The sequence below is a fragment of the Mercenaria mercenaria genome, chromosome 6, assembly GCF_021730395.1.
Source record: "Mercenaria mercenaria strain notata chromosome 6, MADL_Memer_1, whole genome shotgun sequence".
NCBI classification, from domain to species: domain Eukaryota; kingdom Metazoa; phylum Mollusca; class Bivalvia; order Venerida; family Veneridae; genus Mercenaria; species Mercenaria mercenaria.
Window position 1 is genome coordinate 85,795,114 of NC_069366.1, and position 21,382 is coordinate 85,816,495.

At 32.6% G+C, this 21,382-nt stretch overlaps 1 protein-coding gene across 8 annotated transcripts in view; it reads left to right on the forward strand.

The window, feature by feature from the left end:
• LOC123548325 (dynein axonemal heavy chain 5-like) overlaps positions 1–21,382 on the forward strand; it is a 146,568-nt gene that overhangs the window by 31,154 nt on the left and 94,032 nt on the right. For 2 of the 8 annotated variants that reach the window (XM_053546537.1, XM_053546538.1), the window contains exon 1: positions 16,559–16,969. The exons of 5 other annotated variants lie outside the window; for them this stretch is intronic. In XM_053546537.1, the coding sequence (XP_053402512.1) occupies positions 16,919–16,969 (51 nt within the window). In that variant the 5' untranslated portion in view covers positions 16,559–16,918. Of the gene's footprint in view, positions 1–4,236; positions 4,634–16,558; positions 16,970–21,382 lie in introns of those variants that run through there. One more of the 8 variants, XM_053546535.1, reaches the window with a different exon arrangement.

Sequence of the window (21,382 nt, forward strand, 5' to 3'; positions counted from 1 at the left end):
TGAGCACAGTTTACTATTTTTACATTGTTTTTCCTGCATATTGAATGCATTGCGAGTGTATTACCTAGATGACAAAAAAGTACTTTAACCTGTTATTAATTTATAACCTCTTCATTAATTATTCAACACACATGTAATGGAATCGCAGGGTTACTGGAATCATTCTTTTCATTTTTCTTTGACACCAAGAATGTATTAGTTTAAACATTTGAATGGTGAATAAGCAAAGTTCTAAACCTATGCCCTCAGTATTTTTTTACATGTCTGTGTGTTTTATTATTGTGTATTTCAAATTGTCTCATCAGTGTATGTACCAGTTTCGTAAGGATTCAGACTCTTTTACTTTAAAGTCTTCAAGCTTTTCAGTTAGCTTTCAGAAATCAATGGTTCTACTTGTTCTACTTCGCACCTGGAAGGGAGCATTAGTGGTTCTCCTTAGTTATTAAAGGTGGTCAGTCACATTTAAGTAATATTTTGATAACATTTTTCACATTTCGTATAATCGGCTAGATATCTGTTGAAGGAACAAGGTGACCCATTACATAGAAATTGATCCCCATGAAAATTTTTATTACCTCCCTTTAATATGAACATATTTTTAAAAAATCAATGAATTTCGGCAAAATATCGTTATCAATGTTAATCTTTGACAAATATAACACAGTTATTGTTATATTCACATTATTCCTTTGGCAAAAAATGTTTATTAATTTTGATATTTATACATTAATCTGACTTGCTTGGTTAGGCAACCAGGATAGGAAAATCAGATTAGTACAATCTAACTTGTATAAAGCACATGGAACACAAGTAAATGTAAATGATCATTAAGGCTTAAGTTAGTATGTTGAAAACAGATGAAACATCTCTTCAAATAGATATCTTGGTTAGAAAAACACTTCTTCAAATACTGCACATAAACTTGTACTGTAAGAACTATAAAGGGAGGTAATAAAAACAATGGAATCAATAGTATTTTCTACTGTGTTAATCAATATTTAAACTTTTGACAAATAATAGAGAAAACAATTAATAGAAATAGGATTTAACAAGAAATTATAATATTTAAGGTTCACAACGAAAAATGTGGTAGCCATTTTCTAAACAAAGGCATTATGAGCCTTTTAAAGCTTCTAACAGAATTCTGCTACGTGACCAAAATCTGATTTATACTCTCCCTATGAGGAGACAATAAAGATATCTATCTATCTACCTTTAAAGGTAGGTGTTATTTCCTCAGTAACCATTGAGATATGGTGTAAATTGTCCAGGCACTGTCAGTACTAGGAATTATTGATTCAGACAGGAAAAGCATGATTTGAAAAGCACCCATTTTCAAATCAAAAGTCATTATTTTAAAGCAAACAATGCTATACAGAGTTTTAATTAAACATGTCTCAGATTTCATTTGATATTTCAATGACAGGCTTTAAACAAGCAGTTACAAAATTAAATAATCATCGTTGATTTACATATTGTCAGTAATAAAATTTTGTAATATGGGAAAATGACAGGAACTGTTGTGCAGAGACTGATAGAAATTTGAGATTTTCAATATTTTGCATATCTTGATTGTAATGGGAATGCAGGCTTTTTATGAAAAATGATTGAACAAATAAAACCACTTTGTAAAAATTGCTCATTAAAATCTGAAAATGTATTGCAATGAATTTTATAATGGTTCGGCAATATTTCATAAAATGAAAAATAAAACATTTTTTGAAAAATAGTGAATCTTGTGTATGTGAAAGTGCATTGTATTTATTCTTTAATTACAGAGTGGATTATCTTAATTATTATTTACAATGGTTTAATTTTTTGCTGTTGAAGTGATATGTCTTTTTGATACTGCAGATTAGGTAAATTTTTTGCATATGCTTTCTTAGTGATTTCATGGTCACTGAGTTATGCATTTGCAAAAAGTAAGTGTTTGTGTGTTAGGACAATGATGCAGTTTGACATTCACAAATATTTTAAATTCACAAGTGGCATTATTCGCAAATAATCAGTTGCTATGCATTTGTAGAAGCTACCAATATTTTACTGTTTTTGAAAATTTTGCAAAATGAGTGTTGGGATAAGTATTACAGGGACTTGTGAAAAATAATTTCTCTTGAAAATCCTTAAAAAGTGAGTACTCTGAAAGTGACTAGCGATACAAACTTGTTGACATAAGAGTTTTGCAAGATATTCTGATAAAATAACCAAAAGTATTATGCAGAAGGTAGTAAACTGTTGCAACGCTTTTGAAATAATGCTGAAAATTTACATTCTTCTTGCATTTTTACCAATATGTAACTTTTATTTTCACCCATTTTATCGTTTTTCAGTGTCATATATAAATTTTATGCCAAACTTGGTGGAAATGAACATGTGGAAAATTTTCACCCAAACTATGGGCAAGTAGCTTTAAATGTGGAGCCAAAAACTAAAGATATTTTTTATACCCCCACCAAGCATGTTTGAGGGGGGTATATAGGAGTCAGATTTGTCGCGTCCCGTAGCGTCCCGTCCCGTCCCGTCCCGAAATCTATTATCTCAGTTATTACCAAATGGATTTGATTCAAACTTAAAATACATGTTCCACCTTATCACCCACATCATGTGACACAAGGTGCATAACTCTTGACACCAAGTTTTCATGAATTATGTCCCCTTTTGCTTAGAATTTAAGGTTAATTTTGTTGTATTTTCACTATATCTCAGTTATTACTAAATGGATTTGATTCAAACTTAAAATAGATGTTCCACCTCATCACCCACATCATGTGACATAAGGTGCATAACTCTGACACCATTTTTTTTTATGAATTATGCCCCTTTTTACTTAGAATTTAAGGTTGATTTTGATGTATTTTCACTTTATCTCAGTTACTACTGAATGGATTGATTCAAACTTAAAATAGATGTTCCACCTCATCACCCACATCATGTGCCCACATCATGTGACACAAGGTGCATAACTCTGACACCAAGTTTTCATGAATTATGTCCCCTTTTACTTAGAATTTAAGGTTAATTTTGTTGTATTTTCACTATATCTCAGTTATTACTAAATGGATTTGATTCAAACTTAAAATAGTTGTTCCACCTCATCACCCAGATGATGTGACATAAGGTGCTTAACTCTGACATAAATTTTTTATGAATTATGTCCCCTTTTACTTTAAATTTAAGGTTGATTTTGATGTATTTTCACTATATCTCAATTATTACAAAATTGATTTGATTCAAACTTAAAATAGATGTTCCAACTCATCACCCACATCATGTGACACAAGGTGCATAACTCTGACACCAATTTTTCATGAATTATGCCCCTTTTTACTTAGAATTTAAGGTTAATTTTGATGTATTTTCACTATATCTCAATTACTACTGAATGGATTTGATTCAGACTTAAAATAGATGTTCCACCTCATCACCCACATCATGTGACACAAGGTGCATAACTCTGACACTATTTTTCTTGAATTGTGTCCCCTTTTACCTAGAATTTAAGGTTAATTTTGATGTATTTTCACTATATCTCATTCTGATTGTCTTAGAGCCAAAGAGAAGTAACCTTTTTTTAACCTTTGTACTGAGTTTCTTCCCCTTAAATTCCAGGAATAAGTCTATTTTTAGAAATCCTATTTTTAGATTTTCAATATTTTAGGTATTTTTCTAACTTTTTTATTATAAGTCCTATGTAAAAAGTAAAAACATTTTTCCGTGGTAACATGGGTCGGTAAGACACTTTTTTTGTATTCACTTTTAGTGTATCTCTAATATTAGAGATTTAATATATTTACTAGTATTACTATACTAGTATTATACTAGTATTACTTATATGTGGAAGCCCAGGATGAAGTACTCCAAAGTATTTTTTAGATTCCTTATGGTTGCCATTCTTCTGTGACAAGACCGTATGGTGGGGGTATGAGTCACTCCTGTGACAGTTCTAGTTTTAATAGAATGGGCTGCAGTTCTTTCGGTTTTGTTGCATGTTATAGAGCTTTTATTCATACGAATAATTTCTCAGAACATAAAAGTTTCATCAGTCTTGCCAAGTCTACTGCTATATGGCATGTTAAAGTACTTGGTTAATCCCCATGGGATATTATAAAGCAAGACTTGTAGCATGCATATAGGGTATAGGAGATAATCCAAGATTACCGCTTTATTAGGTATCCAGAGATTATTAATTTAGTGCATTATTCCCATTGATTAGTCTAGATTTTTCGTATAACAATAGCAATGCTTTGTATATTAAGTCCTTAAGTTGCTTGTTATTGACACGTCGCGATATGTGATACACTCGCAATGTTTTTGACAAATTTGAACGTTCCTGTACTACAATCAGTACCTGAAAAAAGATGATGTGATACAGTGAAATTTTTTTATTTTTTGAATTTTTTTTTATTGGTTAGGTTGTGCTGTTCTGTTCAAAAACATGATTTAATTTAAATTGGATTTAAAAACAGACCACAGAAATAAGTTTGAAAATTCTGAATGAAATAATAACGGAGGAAAAATGTCTGCAAAGTGGAAGAAAGTTGCAAGAAAAGCAAGTGCGGCTGATATTCAGCAGGGAGGCGGGTTAAAGAGAAACCCCGTCATCAGAACAGCAGCAGCTATAGAAGGTGTTCAGGTAGGCACACAGCAGTATCAATGCTTTACTTAACCCTTATCATGTTGAACACGACTGATTCTTCCTTTGAGACCAGTGTAGATCATGATCAGCCTGCACATCCATGCAGTCTGATCATGATCTGCACATTTCATTTAGAATGTTTGTTTAAATATGACTTAGAAATTTTTGAAAATTTCCAAATTATTTTGACAGTTTTTCATTTGTAACTGGCCAGTAATTTTGAAGTATATCGTCTTTTAGCAACAGAAATATCCATAACTTTTTTTAAGTCAGTCCACCTATATATAATTACTCTGAATATTCAGTCAATAAATCTGGCAGATCTGTTTCAATAATGATATTATGTAAGTAAATACAAAAAACTAGTTGGATACAATATTTTTTCTATTAATTTTTAACTCAAAATTTGTTGTGTTGAATGCAGTTAAAGAAGTCGAGCGTTATTTAAAGTAGTGGACCCGTGTTGACAATCAGCAATTTCTATATGATTACATACTCTAGTTATGTAATTTGGCATTCTTCCGATGTAAATATAGCTCAATGCGCATATGACTTTTATGTAAAAAAAACTGAAAATGCCAAAAATGCATACGGAGAATGCCAGAATGCCAAAATTGCATATGGAGAATGCCAAAATCGCATATGGAGAATGCCAAAATCGCATATGGAGGATGCCAAAATTGCATACGGAGAATGCCAAAGTCGCATATGGAGAATATTTAATTTGCTGATTGTCCTTATTGATCCACTACCTTAATATATGGGAACTACAGAATGCTTTGACATAATTTTTCTCACCAGTTCCAATGTGCTGAAGTAGGGGACAATATTATGTTGATTGTTTTTAATTTCCCAAGTGGGATCAGCCGCCGCATTAAAATGGGGTATAAAAAATACAGACAAATGTGCAAGGGCTTTAAGAATCATGGGTACATTTTATTTAAATATTTAAAGTAATTTGATTCCAAAATTAAAGGGAAGTAATTCTCATTTATGATATTTCCTTTGTAAAATAAACTGCGTTGTTTCAGATTGTTCTGTGAAAAGATCACATTGCATGCATTATTTATGATTTTTTCAATTATATAACAAATATTTCCGAATCGGAAATGAGTGATATGAATAATTTAATAAATGATACTGTAGCTGTCCTTTGTTGATGGTGAAATTTGATTACGCCAGGAGTCAAATGATTGAAATGTGTTGTTTTCAAACTGTGGTAGTGTATTTTATCACAAAAGATATATGATAGGACATGATGACAGTTACTTTTAATCATATTTGACCAATAGATAAATTATGATACAGCTAATTAACACAATTTTCTGCGTGGTTTGACTAAATTATCGAAACAGTTTTAAAAGGGAAAAACAGTTTTGTAGTATTTTTGGACGAAATTGGTGTAGTAAGTTGAAAAGGATGGTAGCTTAAATGGCTTTAAAGAATTGGACATTTTAAAAACAAACTGTGAATTAGCTTTAAAAATTGTCAGCATTGTGTTAAAATATCAAGATTCGTTGTTGAAAAATAATGTTTCAGAGCAGGAATGGACTCGAAATAAAAAGAAAATTTACAAAATGTAGTGTAATTTTTTTGTGAACTCGTAAAATATCTTGTGTGATGAGAAATGTGATAGATTATTTGTTTTCAGTGGTTTATTTAGGATACTTTAACTGGACGGACTGTCTCATGCAGCTCGGCCTATATTTAAAAAATGACTATTTCCATTAAAAGATTGGAGGTGTATATTTACTGACTCGGGTGATCATAAAAAATGACGTTTTACCCTCCCACTTCAGTATTCAAACACTTATGTCTCAAAAGACTTTTAAAGTAAAAATTGCTGAGATGAACTGGAGTGGTTTGATTAAAAAAAAAAAAGACCTGAAAATAAATCAGAAAATGCAAAGATAGAATCAATAGCCATTCATACGTTTCTGAAGTTTGATATAAACAATACACTCTTACATCAGGAAAATGACATTTGATACAATACCGGTTGAAAACAATTCCGGGCAATTTGTTCTGGTTTCAATAACTGTGGCAATAGAAACTGGTTATTATATCAAACTGTGACGGTAACAAATTTGTTAATGATCAAATCAACACAGTGGCTTTTGATGGGACTGTTATATTGAAAATTGTCTGGAAAGTTGGAGATATTTTTTTGATTTTGCAATTTAACATTTCAAATAAAAGCGATGTCTAAGAATTTGTTGTTTAAGAAAGCGTTCAAAAAGGTACGCGTACAGGTGAAACAGCAAGGAGTATTAACAATTATTGTAAGTATTATCTTATACATAAAGTGCTAGAGATGTTTTAGACATTGTGACTTAGGTATGTTTCAGACTTCAAATATAAGTCTAATGTGTTTGATTTTATGATTTAAAGACATTCACAACATTGTTATGGTTCTGTAACTATAAGGGTTGTTTCAACTATATGATGTGGTTTTATGAATTGACATTCACAACATTGTTTTGGTTCTGTAACTATATGATGTGGTTTTATGAATTGACATTTAAAAGATGCTATGGACCTGTGACTGTAAGGGTTGTTTTAGACATTTGGTATGGTTTTATGATTTAAAGACAATTCACAGACATGTTATGGTTTTGTGACTTTAATGGATGTTTTAGACAAATGTTATGGAAATTTGATTTAAAGGCATTTTAAATACATGTTATGGTCCTGCAGATAATGGATTGTAAAGACATACAATGTGGTTTTGTGATAGGGATGTTTTGATGTTAAATACATATTTAATGTTATTAAGAATAAATTAATGAGAAGTTTGGGTATGTATGAAATACCATACACTGAATAAATCTTGTTCCAGTATCTTGCAGTAATTCGTGAATTCACATCTTTACAATCTTTAGCCTGCTGGCGGCAAGTCATTCTGCCTTTGCGAGGTCAGCCTGCACATCTGTGCAGGCTGATCATGGTCTGCACTGTTCGCTATTCAGTCAGTAAATGTTCAGTGAACACCCCTTAGAATAATAAATGGTATTACCCAAAATGAATGATGGACCAGTCCATTTTAGAAATTCAGCAGGCTAAGGGGTAATAGCAGCAATCCCAATGAAGTACTGGGAATACATGGTGTATGATTGTTCGTAAATCTGCCGAAAGTTTATGAAATTAAACGCACAAGCCAAGAGAAGGAAAAGGACATAAAATATGCAGAAAAGGTCACAAAGAAAGCAACAGATCAGTTTCACATATTGTTCACAGAACCCAAGAGTGATATAATATTACACCATCAGTACTGTGCAGTAGTCCAGCACTGACATATTCACTTACTTTGTAGATGTAGTTGAAAGGGGTTTGGATTTTTTTTATTATTGGCAAGAATTTGACTTCATGCCCAGTTGCTTTGGCTTATACCATACTATCGATAAATTGAAAGGATTCATTTCCTTAATTCGGGTAAATATTAAAACTATGATTGTTATGTATTGATATATTTTTTATATACAGTTGAAACTCAGGTTTCTGGAATTCTAAAGGATTGAGCGTTTTACTTTGAGATACTTGAAATGATATTTTGTGAACATGTTCTTTGGATGGGACTTGAAAATGTCTTCAAGATACCTGGAATTTTGATATAAGCAAGTTCAAGATACTGTCAGTATCAACTAATATTTCTGTGTTACATTCAGAGTTGGGAAACACCTAAATTTGTCATTTGTTGAGATAACATTGCATCCCATTCAGTTTCTGGAGTAGCACATAATTATGTCCCATAAAGTACTTTAGATTACTGTAACATAATGAATGTGGGCAGAGCTAAAGATTGAAAACTTAAATTTAAATGAATAATTCTCACCAACCTCTGGTGAATTTTTATTAAACTTGGTATATAAAGCATCCTTGTATAGAGTTTTATGAAATTTATTTAAATGCTTTGGAATGGACCTCTCTTAGTTTGTTATTTCTCAATGGTTACGCTTAGCTTCTTTCAAAGTCTGTCATGGCTTAAAAAAGAAAAGAAAACTTTAAACATCTTCTGATGAATTTACCACTTGATGGAGCTTCACCAAACTTAAACTAAAGCATCCAAAAATGTAGGGACCTCCCTAAATTTTGTTCAAAATGTTTAATTCTGCCATTGTGGACCCTTTTTAGAGGCTACCAGAGCTAAAAATAAAAAAATCCTGAAATGACTTCTTTTCTGTTTTCATGAACCATATGATGGGTTTTCATCAAAATTGAACTAAGCACACAGTATATTAACCTCTGTCTGGTTCGTTCAAATGGTTCAGCTTGGACACTTAAAGGGACTGCCAGAGCTAACAATAACTTCTTATCATGAACCAATCAGTTGTCTGTAGCAAATGAATAAGGTAATGTGAGCTCTATGTATCTTAAGTGACTAAATGATATCCTATAGGTGCATTTCATAAGTTATGATCTTTATTTAAGGATGAGAATTAGGCCTTGAGAAACAAAAGTCAAACAACACCAAATCTTAGAAAGAAAGAGTTGTTTGACATGAAAATTGAACAGCATGTAAAACATGTATATTACTTTACGAAACTAGTGTCAGTATACTGATAAAAACATTGAATTCCGGAAAAGGACTGCCTAAAGGGGCTCCACTTCCGGACAGTTAAACGCCTTTAAAAACTCACCATTTTTAGCTCACCTGTCACAAAGTGACAAGGTGAGCTTTTGTGATCGCGCGGTGTCCGTCGTCCGTCGTCCGTCCGTCCGTGCGTGCGTGCGTCAGTCCGTAAACTTTTGCTTGTGACCACTCTAGAGGTCACATTTTTCATGGGATCTTTATGAAAGTTGGTCAGAATGTTCAACTTGATGATATCTAGGTCAAGTTCGAAACTGGGTCACGTGCCGTCAAAAACTAGGTCAGTAGGTCTAAAAATAGAAAAACCTTGTGACCTCTCTAGAGGCCATATATTTCACAAGATCTTCATGAAAATTGGTCAGAACGTTCACCTTGATGATATCTAGGTCAAGTTTGAAAGTGGGTCACTTGCCATCAAAAACTAGGTCAGTAGGTCAAATAATAGAAAAACCTTGTGACCTCTCTAAAGGCCATATTTTTCATGGGATCTGTATGAAAGTTGGTCTGAATGTTCATCTTGGTGATATCTAGGTCAAGTTCGAAACTGGGTCACGTGCAGTCAAAAACTAGGTCAGTAGGTCTAAAAATAGAAAAACCTTGTGACCTCTCTAGAGGCCATATAAATCATGAGATCTTCATGAAAATTGGTCAGAATGTTCACCTTGATGATATCTAGGTCAAGTTTGAAAGTGGGTCACGTGCCATCAAAAACTAGGTCAGTAGGTCAAATAATAGAAAAACCTTGTGACCTCTCTAGAGGCCATATTTTTCATGGGATCTGTATGAAAGTTGGTTTGAATGTTCATCTTGATGATATCTAGGTCAAGTTCGAAAGTGGGTCACGTGCCGTCAAAAACTAGGTCAGTAGGTCAAAAAATAGAAAAACCTTGTGACCTCTCTAAAGGCCATATTTTTCATGGGATCTGTATGAAAGTTGGTCTGAATGTTCATCTTGATGATATCTAGGTCAAGTTCGAAACTGGGTCATGTGCGGTCAAAAACTAGGTCAGTAGGTCTAAAAATAGAAAAACCTTGTGACCTCTCTAAAGGCCATATTTTTCATGGGATCTGTATGAAAGTTGGTCTGAATGTTCATCTTGATGACATCTAGGTCAAGTTCGAAAGTGGGTCACGTGCCATCAAAAACTAGGTCAGTAGGTCTAAAAATAGAAAAACCTTGTGACCTCTCTAAAGGCCATATTTTTCATGGGATCTATATGAAAGTTGGTCTGAATGTTCATCTTGATGATATCTAGGTCAAGTTCGAAACAGGGTCATGTGCGGTCAAAAACTAGGTCAGTAGGTCTAAAAATAGAAAAACCTTGTGACCTCTCTAGAGGCCATACTTGTGAATGGATCTCCATAAAAATTGGTCAGAATGTTCATCTTGATGATATCTAAGTCAAGTTCGAAAGTGGGTCACTTGCCATCAAAAACTAGGTCAGTAGGTCAAATAATGAAAAAACGTTGTGACCTCTCTAGAGGCCATATTTTTCATGGGATCTGTATGAAAGTTGGTCTGAATGTTTATCTTGATGATATATAGGTCAAGTTTGAAACTGGGTCAACTGCGATCAAAAACTAGGTCAGTAGGTCTTGAAATAGAAAAACCTTGTGACCTCTCTAGAGGCCATACCCTTGAATGGATCTTCATGAAAATTGGTCAGAATGTTCACCTTGATGATATCTAGGTCAAGTTTGAAACTGGGTCACGTGCCATAAAAAACTAGGTCAGTAGGTCAAATAATAAAAAAACCTTGTGACCTCTCTAGAGGCCATACCTTTCATGGGATCTGTATGAAAGTTGGTCTGAATGTTCATCTTGATGATATCTAGGTCAGGTTTGAAACTGGGTCAACTGCAGTCAAAAGTAGGTCAGTAGGTTTAAAATTAGAAAAATCTTTTGACCTCTCTAGAGGCCATATTTTTCAATGGATCTTCATGAAAATTGATCTGAATGTTCACCTTGATGATATCTAGGTCAGTTTCGAAACGGTCACGTGCGGTCAAAAACTAGGCCAGTAGGTATAAAAATAGAAAAACCTTGTGACCTCTCTAGAGGCCATATTTTTCATGAGATCTTCATAAAAATTAGTGATAATGTTCACCTTGATATCTAGGTAAAGTTCAAAACAGGGTCACGTACCTTTGAAAACTAGGTCAATAGGTGAAATAATAGAAAAACCTTGTGACCTCTCTAGAGACCATATTTTTCAATGGATCTTCATGAAAATTGGTCAGAATTTTTATCTTGATAATATCTAGGTCAGGTTCAAAACTGGGTCACATGAGCTCAAAAACTAGGTCACTATGTCAAATAGTAGAAAAAACGACGTCATACTCAAAACTGGGTCATGTGGGAAGAGGTGAGCGATTCAGGACCATCATGGTCCTCTTGTTAAAGAATAGTTACACATGTTCGTTTTGATGCATTTGCAATAGCGTGAGAGTGGTGGAATTTTGCATAACAAGGTGGAACACAGTTTTCAGCAATTGTTTATCTTTATTTCTTTACAAATGGTATTCATTTTCAAAGGGAGACAACTTTTTCTGAATACCTTAAGTACAAATGGCATTCTTTTTTCAAAGGGAGACAACTTTTTCCGATTATTTTAAGTAATCGTCGAGAAAAAGTTGTTTCCCTTTGAAAATGAATGCCATTTGTAAAGAAATAAAGATAAACAATTGCTGAAAACTGTGTCCCACCTTGTTATGTGAAATTTCACCACTCGCACGCTATTGCAAATGCATGAAAACGAACATGGCAGTTGAACTTAACTGCACCACCAACAATATGGAAATTTTTCAAGCCACTTTGTACTAAGTGAGATGTCATTGAAAAATAGAATGGAAACTATTGTAGCTTTCATTACTTGGCACCAATAAGAAATACCCTTCTTCGCCGCCTACGGTCTAGTTATCCTTGATTGGAGCTGCAATATTGAACTTTCAATAAAATTGAAATGGCCAGTCTTCCATTGTCTATAATTGATCAGAGATGTAATTTATAACTAAATAATTGTCACAATTTATAGAAATGTCATAAATATGTCATTATTAATTGAATAAATTTGCTCAGCAGTAAAGTTTTACGAGGTTAAAGTGTCTGTAGGAGGTAAAAGAAGGTCTCCATCTTGCTTATCTGAAGATCCTGCCAATCTCAATTGCTAAAAATATACTTCTCTTAATGGCCGTGATGATTTTAATAAACCTTTGCGTGTGGAAACTATGTTGATGCATCTTTGGTTCTTGAACAGTTACGGAAAGTGTTGCTTTTTTCTGAGGTTAAATTTAGATGGTTTTTTTTCTTCTTTTTCTGTTCGTCCATTTAAATTTTGCTGAATTGTGTTGGTATGGAACAAAAATAAGAAATTTCAGGATATTGCGTTTTAAGACACACTATAAAGACTTGATATCTATTACGAGTTATATTGTGATAATTGGATGGGATATCTATTTTGAGACGCTGCGTCTAAATGTAGAATGGAAGATAATCCTTCGAGACTTCCGCGATATGTCAGTGTAATGCCGTATCATGTTCGCACATACGGCATGCACAAGTTGAGAGCAGTACAACACTTTGTGAGTTGGTTTCTTTACAGAATATTTAGTTTTATATTAGCAGTGTCATGGATATTTAATCAAAGATGAAAACAAGTGATACTAGTCTTATTATTTGCAATTTGATAAGTAATTCTAATCCATAATTATACAATTCTAATCTATAATTATACAAAGTTACATTTGTTATAGTGTTTGAAGGGAGAAGAACAATTAGATTTTCAGGTTGGACTTCAGTTCAGGGAGAAAAGAATGGAATTCAGACAGGATTAAATTGACATTAATACCTTTATCATATAGAAAAAACAAAAAAAAACTTTCATTCATTTGTTGTTAGCTAGACTATATAAAGAATAGGTAGAGCTATTAGACTTACTGACATGCGTTGTGTCTCACTCAGCGTCCACGTCCCAATTTGGTTAAGTTTTTGTATGTAAGCTGGTATCTCGGTAACCACTGAAGGGAATGGATTGAAACTTCACACACTTATTCACTGTGATAAACTGACTTACATTACACAGGTTCCATAACTCTATTTTGCTTTTTTACAAAATTATGCCCCTTTTTCGACTTAGAAATTTTTGGTTAAGGTTTTATATGTAAGCTGATATCTCAGTACCCACTAATGGGAATGGATTGAAACTTCACACAATTGTCCATTGTCATGTACTGATATGCATTTTACAGGTTCCATAACCCTTTTTTGCAGTTTTACAAAATTATTCCCCTTTTTCAACTTCTGTTAGCATTCAACTGACAAGGCTGTTGAATAGTCGAGCGTTGCTGTCCTCCAACAGCTCTTGTTTTTTTTTGTGGGGGTGGGGGGGATACTGATTTTTTAGTGACTAATTTTCTCCATCAGTCCATGGAGGTATTCATGCTTTGTCATAATCCTTGCTGCTGTTGCTGTGTTGTATTATAAGAGCCTGTCTCACTCCTTTGATATGACCACTTTTTGACGGATGTGCAAATGGATATAAAATTCAACTTGCGGCACACAAGTTAAGTTGATATGTATTTGTGCTAATTAGTTTTTTTGTTTAATTGTTTATCTTTAACTACAGACTTTTGTTTACAGTTATTGGTACCTTGACCTACTTGATGACCTGTTGGTTAGACCCCCGACAATTTATCAGATTACCCGTTCTAATTGTAACAAACATTTATTGTGGAGGATTAAAATAAGCCGAACTGTGGGAAAAATAAAATCCCAAAACATCAGTCATTATCTTAAAACAATAGAATTAGTCAAAGAATGTAAATAAGGTATTGTTTAAATTGTCGACGACGGGTGTAAAAATAGATGTTATCCCAATGTTTTGACTCATTTACTGTAAATGCGTGTACCGGTATCTGCTTAATATTATTTTATTTCATTTATTATACAACTGGATAAATATTTTATCATAAAAGAAATAAAACAATTATTTTTGAAAAACTTGATTTGCTAGCATAGATACAATGAGAGCCAATTGGTGCTCTTTTTGAAAAATACTCCGATATTTAGAGATTAAGAAAAATTAGAGTTAATTGTAAACACCTAATTATGTAACATATGTAAGCTGATACACCCAAACTATTAATTGATTGATATATCTTTAAATGATCATATCTATGACAGATTTGAGAAAAATCTGTTCTCTGTATTTAAGTAGTCTTGGGCATCAGCTTGATGAAGATCTTGTATTTCAACAACTTGTCTGTCACATTGAGTGTTATTCATACCCCCACCCCTACCTCTGCCCCTCCCCTACCCGCATCTCAAGTGGAGAAGTTGTCATGTGCTTTAGAACAAGTGAATATTGATATTGGACAGAATGTTGACACTGGGAATGAAGGGTTGGTTATTTATCAAGTTGGTAGGCAAATCTATTTTTCGTGAATACTGATCATTTGACCAAGGACAGTAGTACGTCCGCCCTGAGTTGTGTTTTCAGTCGTTGTAACATGAAAAATTTCCAATTAACTAAACGGCAAAGTTAGTTTGTTAGAATTACTGTTATTGACCGTGCAACAATCAGTATTTAGGTCATGTTAATGTAGGAAACATGCATGATACCTTGTATTGATATATTGATGGCGTCATTTTGTATCAGTAAAGACACAATCATTAAATAGAAGATTGCTTACATGAGATTAGTTTCATTTTACTACATAGTGTACCTTTATCTTCCTTTTGATCTGTGTCCAGTTTTTTCTTCTTTCTGTTTTATTCTGCTTGAGCTGAAGGCCAAGAATTTGTTCATTCCCTAACATCAGAGGCACGTAGAAGTTTGTATTCCAGTTCGTGAGGTGGCACATTCTAATATCTGTATTAAGAGTCAAACTTGCCTGCAGTTCTTTACCAGGGCACAAGTACTGGTCAGAAATTGATAAAGCAGTCATATGCATAGTGTAATTGTTAATTTTAACTTGTGAGAGTGATCTTTACAAACCATGTAGAAGAACTATTGTATTAGAACAGAAAAAAAGAACTTCTATTTCGCAAAAGTAATATGCCCCCTTTTGGACTTTCAGTGTGGGTAATGGCAAAGTGATTGTTTGCTTTTAAATAGTTCTATAATCAGTGAAAGTATTTCTTTGGAATTTTACATAAAACTGTTGGCTCATGAGGAAAATGATATAACAAGTCACATAACTCTGTCTGTTTTTAGTGAGCTATTCTACTCATCGACCTTGGTTAAAGTTTTGCATGCAATTTAAGTATGTATTGCTATCATTAAAAGGCACATAGCTTTGAAACTTATTTTTCTTTTTTAGGTCAACAAACAACCTCACAGGATCAAGTCCTATAACTCTGACATGTATCTTGGGCAAATAATGTCCTCCTCTTGGTCAAAGTTTTGCATGCAAGTTACTGTATCCAAATGTTGAGTTGAAACTTCCCATGTGTTTTCGTGGTTATAAAACTAGGTGATAGCATCAAGTCTTGTAACTCTTGACATGCATTTTGGCCAAATCATGCCCCCTTATGGACTTAGAAATTCCTGGTTATAAGTTTTGCATGCAAGTACATATATAGCTATTATTTAAAGGCATATAGTTTTGAAACTTATTTTTCTTTTTCTAGGTCAACAATCAACCTCACAGGATCAAGTTATGCCCCCTTTTGGACTTGTAGTCCATATAGAAGTTATAATGTGATGAATTCAGTCCTGATTTATCCTTTTTTTCTGTAGACAGTCCCTTTTTCTTCTTTTGTAGGCTATATATAGTGTTAAGGATTTCTCTCCCGAAAAGAATTGAGCTTCAGTGATCTGTACCTTTCCGAAAATAGCAAAAAAGCATATTACTATAGAGTCACTGACACAGGACAGTCAGGTGTGTTCCTTTCTGATTACTTTTTCAGTGCTCCAATCCCACAGTCAATCTTAAAAGTTAAAATGTTTCTCTAAATATTGGCCCATGGAACACTTCAACTATTTTGTTTGGCGTAACTACTGTAATTATTAAGTGTTGTGGTGTTGAAAAAAAAAAACAACTGTTTTTCAAAGGGTAATCAACAGTTAACAAACAATAAATACTTCTATTTTTACCCTGATACAGTATATTTATTGTTCACTTCTGGTATTTTAAATATCAAGTCCACTAACAACTATTGTAAATTTTAAATCATGCAGGTTTTATTGGCACAATAAATAGAATTTAATAAGGAAATAAGTTCAATATAGCAATATTTTTATTTTCAAGCCTTCGATTCAGTGTTAAAAAACGTTGATCATTGGAGCTAATCTTTATTTACTTTATACGACCAGACACGTTTAATAGGCAGTTTTGAGTGAAAAGTTTTCTCTTATAGATATTTACATAGAGATATTTAATACATGCTGTATCTATTGTGGTGTAGCTATACTTCACAAGACAATGACATAGAATTCGCTCGATTTTGTTCAAATTACGATAGTTTCTCTTTGATCTTTGTCTCTAGAGTTGTGATTTTTTATCTTGTTCGAAAAAAAATAGATAAATCATCGTTTGATTGGCGGACTAACATTTATAATTGATTAGATACTGTGTGTTACGTAACAATGACGGTCGTCGTGACATTCACTCAGTGATTATTTATTTTTTGTAGTTTTTTTTCTTGTGTTTTCTTTTAATTTTTATTTTCTTATGAATAAAGACGTGTAAAAATGGCAGCGACAGCAGCAGCAAATGTTAAAATAAATCGTGAGGCACAAATGGTAAGAATGTCAGTTGATTTTTTTTTCTAAAAAGTAAAGACAAGAAAAACTTTACGTTTCAGAGAATTGTTGTAGAAAGGCAGTATGAGAGTTTTGTTCAGCTGTCTTGTTGTCTTTATTCTCAGTTTTTAGGTGTTAAGAAACAAAAACTCTTTATTTAATTAGATAAAGTACATGAACATTATAAATGTTAATATATTATTTGTGGCATTATGCATCATTCGTCTATACAAAAATATTTTTTAAAATTTTTAAGAATTTTTTTTAATTGGTAAAGAAAATTATATTCAAGGTAACATGAACATTTTTTGATTGTTGAAAAAAAAAAAGAGTTAAATTCAAAATATCAAGTCATGGTAACATTTTAGGATATAAGAACTTTTGATGGGTCAAAAAGTCCTACTACAAAGTATAGCCTGCTTAGGAAAACTGTATGAGTAGAATTGTTAATTACACCAGAAATTGATTATATACAATTATAAACGATTAAGCAGGAATTATTTATAATTGTATCTGTAGACAAACCGTCTTGTTCTATTATTCATGAGCTGGCACCATCATGTTGCTACTGAAAAAGGGCAATGCCGTCATAAACGGTCAAAATACCAGAAGTTTAACATAAAAATAGTGTCATTTTGTAAAGATACACGAATATATGTGTGTTCAATGTTTCTTTATATTTTCTACATGTAAAAAAAAAAAGAATTTGATTTCAAACTGGATAATTGACTAGATACAAGGAATTTTAGATATAATTTGTCATTTATAAGCCCTTTGGCAGAGAAATTCAGATTACCTGATTTTCAGTTTGATTTCTTTCTAGGTTTGGCATAAAAGCATTTTGGAATTAATTCATGTTTTTTTTTTAATGTTCTACCAAAAAACGTTATAACAACGATAAGCATTCTGAAATACTCATTCTTGTATGCATTTTAATCAAGAGATTAAGCTAGTAGAATGTCTGATCAAAACGCAAGTCAGACTTCATTGCTCGATGCCAGTAAAACAAGAAGATTCAGTAAGGTAAGGGGATTTATGTTTCGGGTTGAATGTCCAAATCATCTTTGTTAAACTAATTAAAGAATTTACTTTATAAAGGTAATTAATGAATCTACTTTAGAAAGGTTATCAATGAATCATCTTTTTAAAGGTAATTAATGAATCGACTTCATAAAGATTATTAATGAATCAATGTTAAAAAGGTCATTAATGAATCAACTTTGTAAAGGTAATGAATGGATCTATACTTTAGAAAGGTTACCGTATTTTGGTGTGTATAGGTCGCGGTAATGTATAGTCCGCATCTAATTTTTGCTCTGGAAATAGTCGGAAAATTTAACTTCTAGCGCATTAGTCGCAGTTAAATTTCGGATTTTTTCCCCAGCAATATTTAATATTTACCGGCAAAAAAGTTATGGCGGCGGCCATATTGATGCCGCGGACTGAATTATTATCAGAACCTGATTGGTGGAAATCGGACAGTGTTATTTTCGTTCCCAACCGTTTCGTACCAACAGTAGTATCGGTAACAGACTACATTAAAGAAAAGCGGCTTTTTGACACTAATTGGCAGCAGACGGTTTGCGTTTACATTCTGTTATCATGCAAGTTTAAGTGTGAATTGTTTGCACAGCAATTATAACACCTTTCCGTGTCATGTAATTTACCGCGTTCTTTTGATTCTGAGTAAAAAAGATTAACAAAATATCTCTGTTTGGATTTATTTCTTTTATTTAAAAATCAAAAGTAAAAAATTATCTTTCAAGTTTTTTAATACGCTAAGAATTAGTATAAACAATGTTTGGAATGGAGGACGGATCTGTCCGGATTTTATCCAACCCGGAGTACATGTCAATGGCGTCCAGTAAAACGAAAGTAGAAACAAACGTAATTCAGACTGCAAAAACATCTTTGAATTAAAGTCATTTGTAATTTTAATAGTCTGTATGGGTTATTTACGATATATTTTATTGAAAGTAACCGCTATTGGTTGAAAAGCCGCCGATATTGATATTTTTTATCCATTTTGTTCGTTCGTAACAGATGCACGTAATTTTGCGAGAGCTACGGTCAGAAAATTGGCCCGAAAAAAAAACTGCTGGCAATGTTCTGTCGTATAGGTCGCAGGAACTTTTTCAGGCAGCAGAATGAGTAGAAAAAGTGCGACCTATACACACCAAAATACGGTATTAATGAATTAATTTCAGAATCAACTTTAAAAAGGTCATTAATGAATTAGCTTTGTAAAGGTAATGAATGAATCAGCTTCAAAAAGATAATTAATGAATCAATTTGTAAAGGTAATTAATGAATCAACTTCAAAAAGATAATTAATGAATCAACTTTAGAAAGGTTTTAAAGAATCAGCTTCATAAATGTGATTAATGAAAATGCTAATTCATTGTACAAAAATTCTATTGTTTACATTATGTAAAACAGGATTTTCCTGGTTTGTGATAGTAAATTAGTTTGGATATCTGTTGGTGAACTTTGTGTTTGATATTTCAAGAGCTACAAATGATTGTATAGTCCTAATCAATATACCTTTGTAGTAACATGAAAGAAATGTAATGGTTTATTTATGTTCAATACCTTTCTATTTTTTTTCCAATCAGGTTTCAAGTTTCTGTCTATGTTATGCAGTGTTTGTATTTTATAACAATGGCATGTAAAGCAAAGTGGCGATTATACACAATAACAGTGTTATTTTAGAAACTCAAGTAACCAAGTTTGTTTATTTGTTTAAGATGTCTACGGTAGTGACATACAGTCATACTTTCATTATTATCTGTTTTAAGGGGTGGGTGCAAGGTACAATATTTGACATAAAAAAGAAAGGATACTTTTTGGTCTGTACTAAAATATTAAAGTTATTCAGTGCCCATCTTTCACTAGAATTTTAATCATTCTATATTTACTTCAAATGTAGAAAATCCTCATCAGATGTATTCAACTTTACTAAATATATAAGTTGTGTATGTAAATAGCTACAGTTCATAATTACGGTAATATCATACAGTTACTAATAAACTTTGATAATGTGGCAGTTGACCTCAATACAATCGACACTGTTTATTTTCCAATAGATTTGTGATGGATTATCTTAGAACACCCCTGGACTTATTGGACTCAACTGCCACATTATCAAAGCTTTTTAGTAAAAAGCTTCCAGTTTGTTTAGCAGTGTACACAATCAGTGTGAACTGCTTTATTTATATCATATACCAGTTATATCATATTATACCAGATTTAGCATTAAACCTTATGCATATTACTATTGCAAATACGATTAAACTTGTTATGATATGTTTACATAGACAATATGTAGAAGTTGCTCTTATTTTGAAATATGAACTTTGAGTGTAGTATATACCTTTAATATAAGACCAAGGTGACTGTCGTTATTTATATGCATAATAGATGACTATAAAAAATTTCCCCTTTGGTATATTTCCAATAAGGCAAAGAATTTGAAAATTGATTTGTCGAGTTTGCCGAAACAAGTTAAACAAATTTTATATTCCAAATCAAACATCGTAGTTCACTAGTTATTTGCAGTTGCCAAGGGGGAGGTTTAACTAAGTAATATCTTGGTCAAACAAAACGTACCAATATTGATAAAAGAACTGAAAGATATTATTACAAAATATTTTCCACAATAAACGTTCTTTTTACTGTTTTATAACTTGTAAGTTTCTACAAAATTGAATCAGTTTTTTATCAAAGATTTTAGAATTTTTTATCAAAGACTTTAGAATATGACCAGTGTCAATCTATTTGCTTAAACTACAAGACCTTGACAATGTCTTCATGTAAACAGTAAAAAAAAAATGGTACAAATCAGTGGCATATTGAAGTTTATGGAAGGAGGGGCTGAATACTTTTAATTTGTCCTGAGCATGTACACTTGTTTTCAATTACAGCTTTATGCCTGTTTTTCCTTACTACTGTGTGAAAAGGCATCCCCGAGAGAAGTTTGCCTGATTTGAATGTTTCAGTAACTGGACTTTGAGTTGTTATATTTAGTGTAAACAGTGTAAAAGCCTGTATTTGATAACATTTATTCTATCATTGAATTGTTGCCCGACCTGTCACAGTACTACTCTGATTATGGCCTGCTATACTGGCCACCCTGGGGAAAGCAGTCGCCCAAAAAATGTACTATATATTGTTTTTCCACAATAATTATGTGTTGCTTTGCATAGTCTTTACTTAGCCCAACAGATATGATAAAACTTTGGATAAGTAAAGCAGAAGCCCATTTTTCCAAAGCAAGAAACAAAACTATAAAATTGTGTATATGCACAGAACTTACATTGATAATACCGTTGAAAAACTATGACTGTGTTCACATTTTACTCATGATTTTTGTAAAAACAGTGATAGTTATGTACATACACTTGACTTGATCGG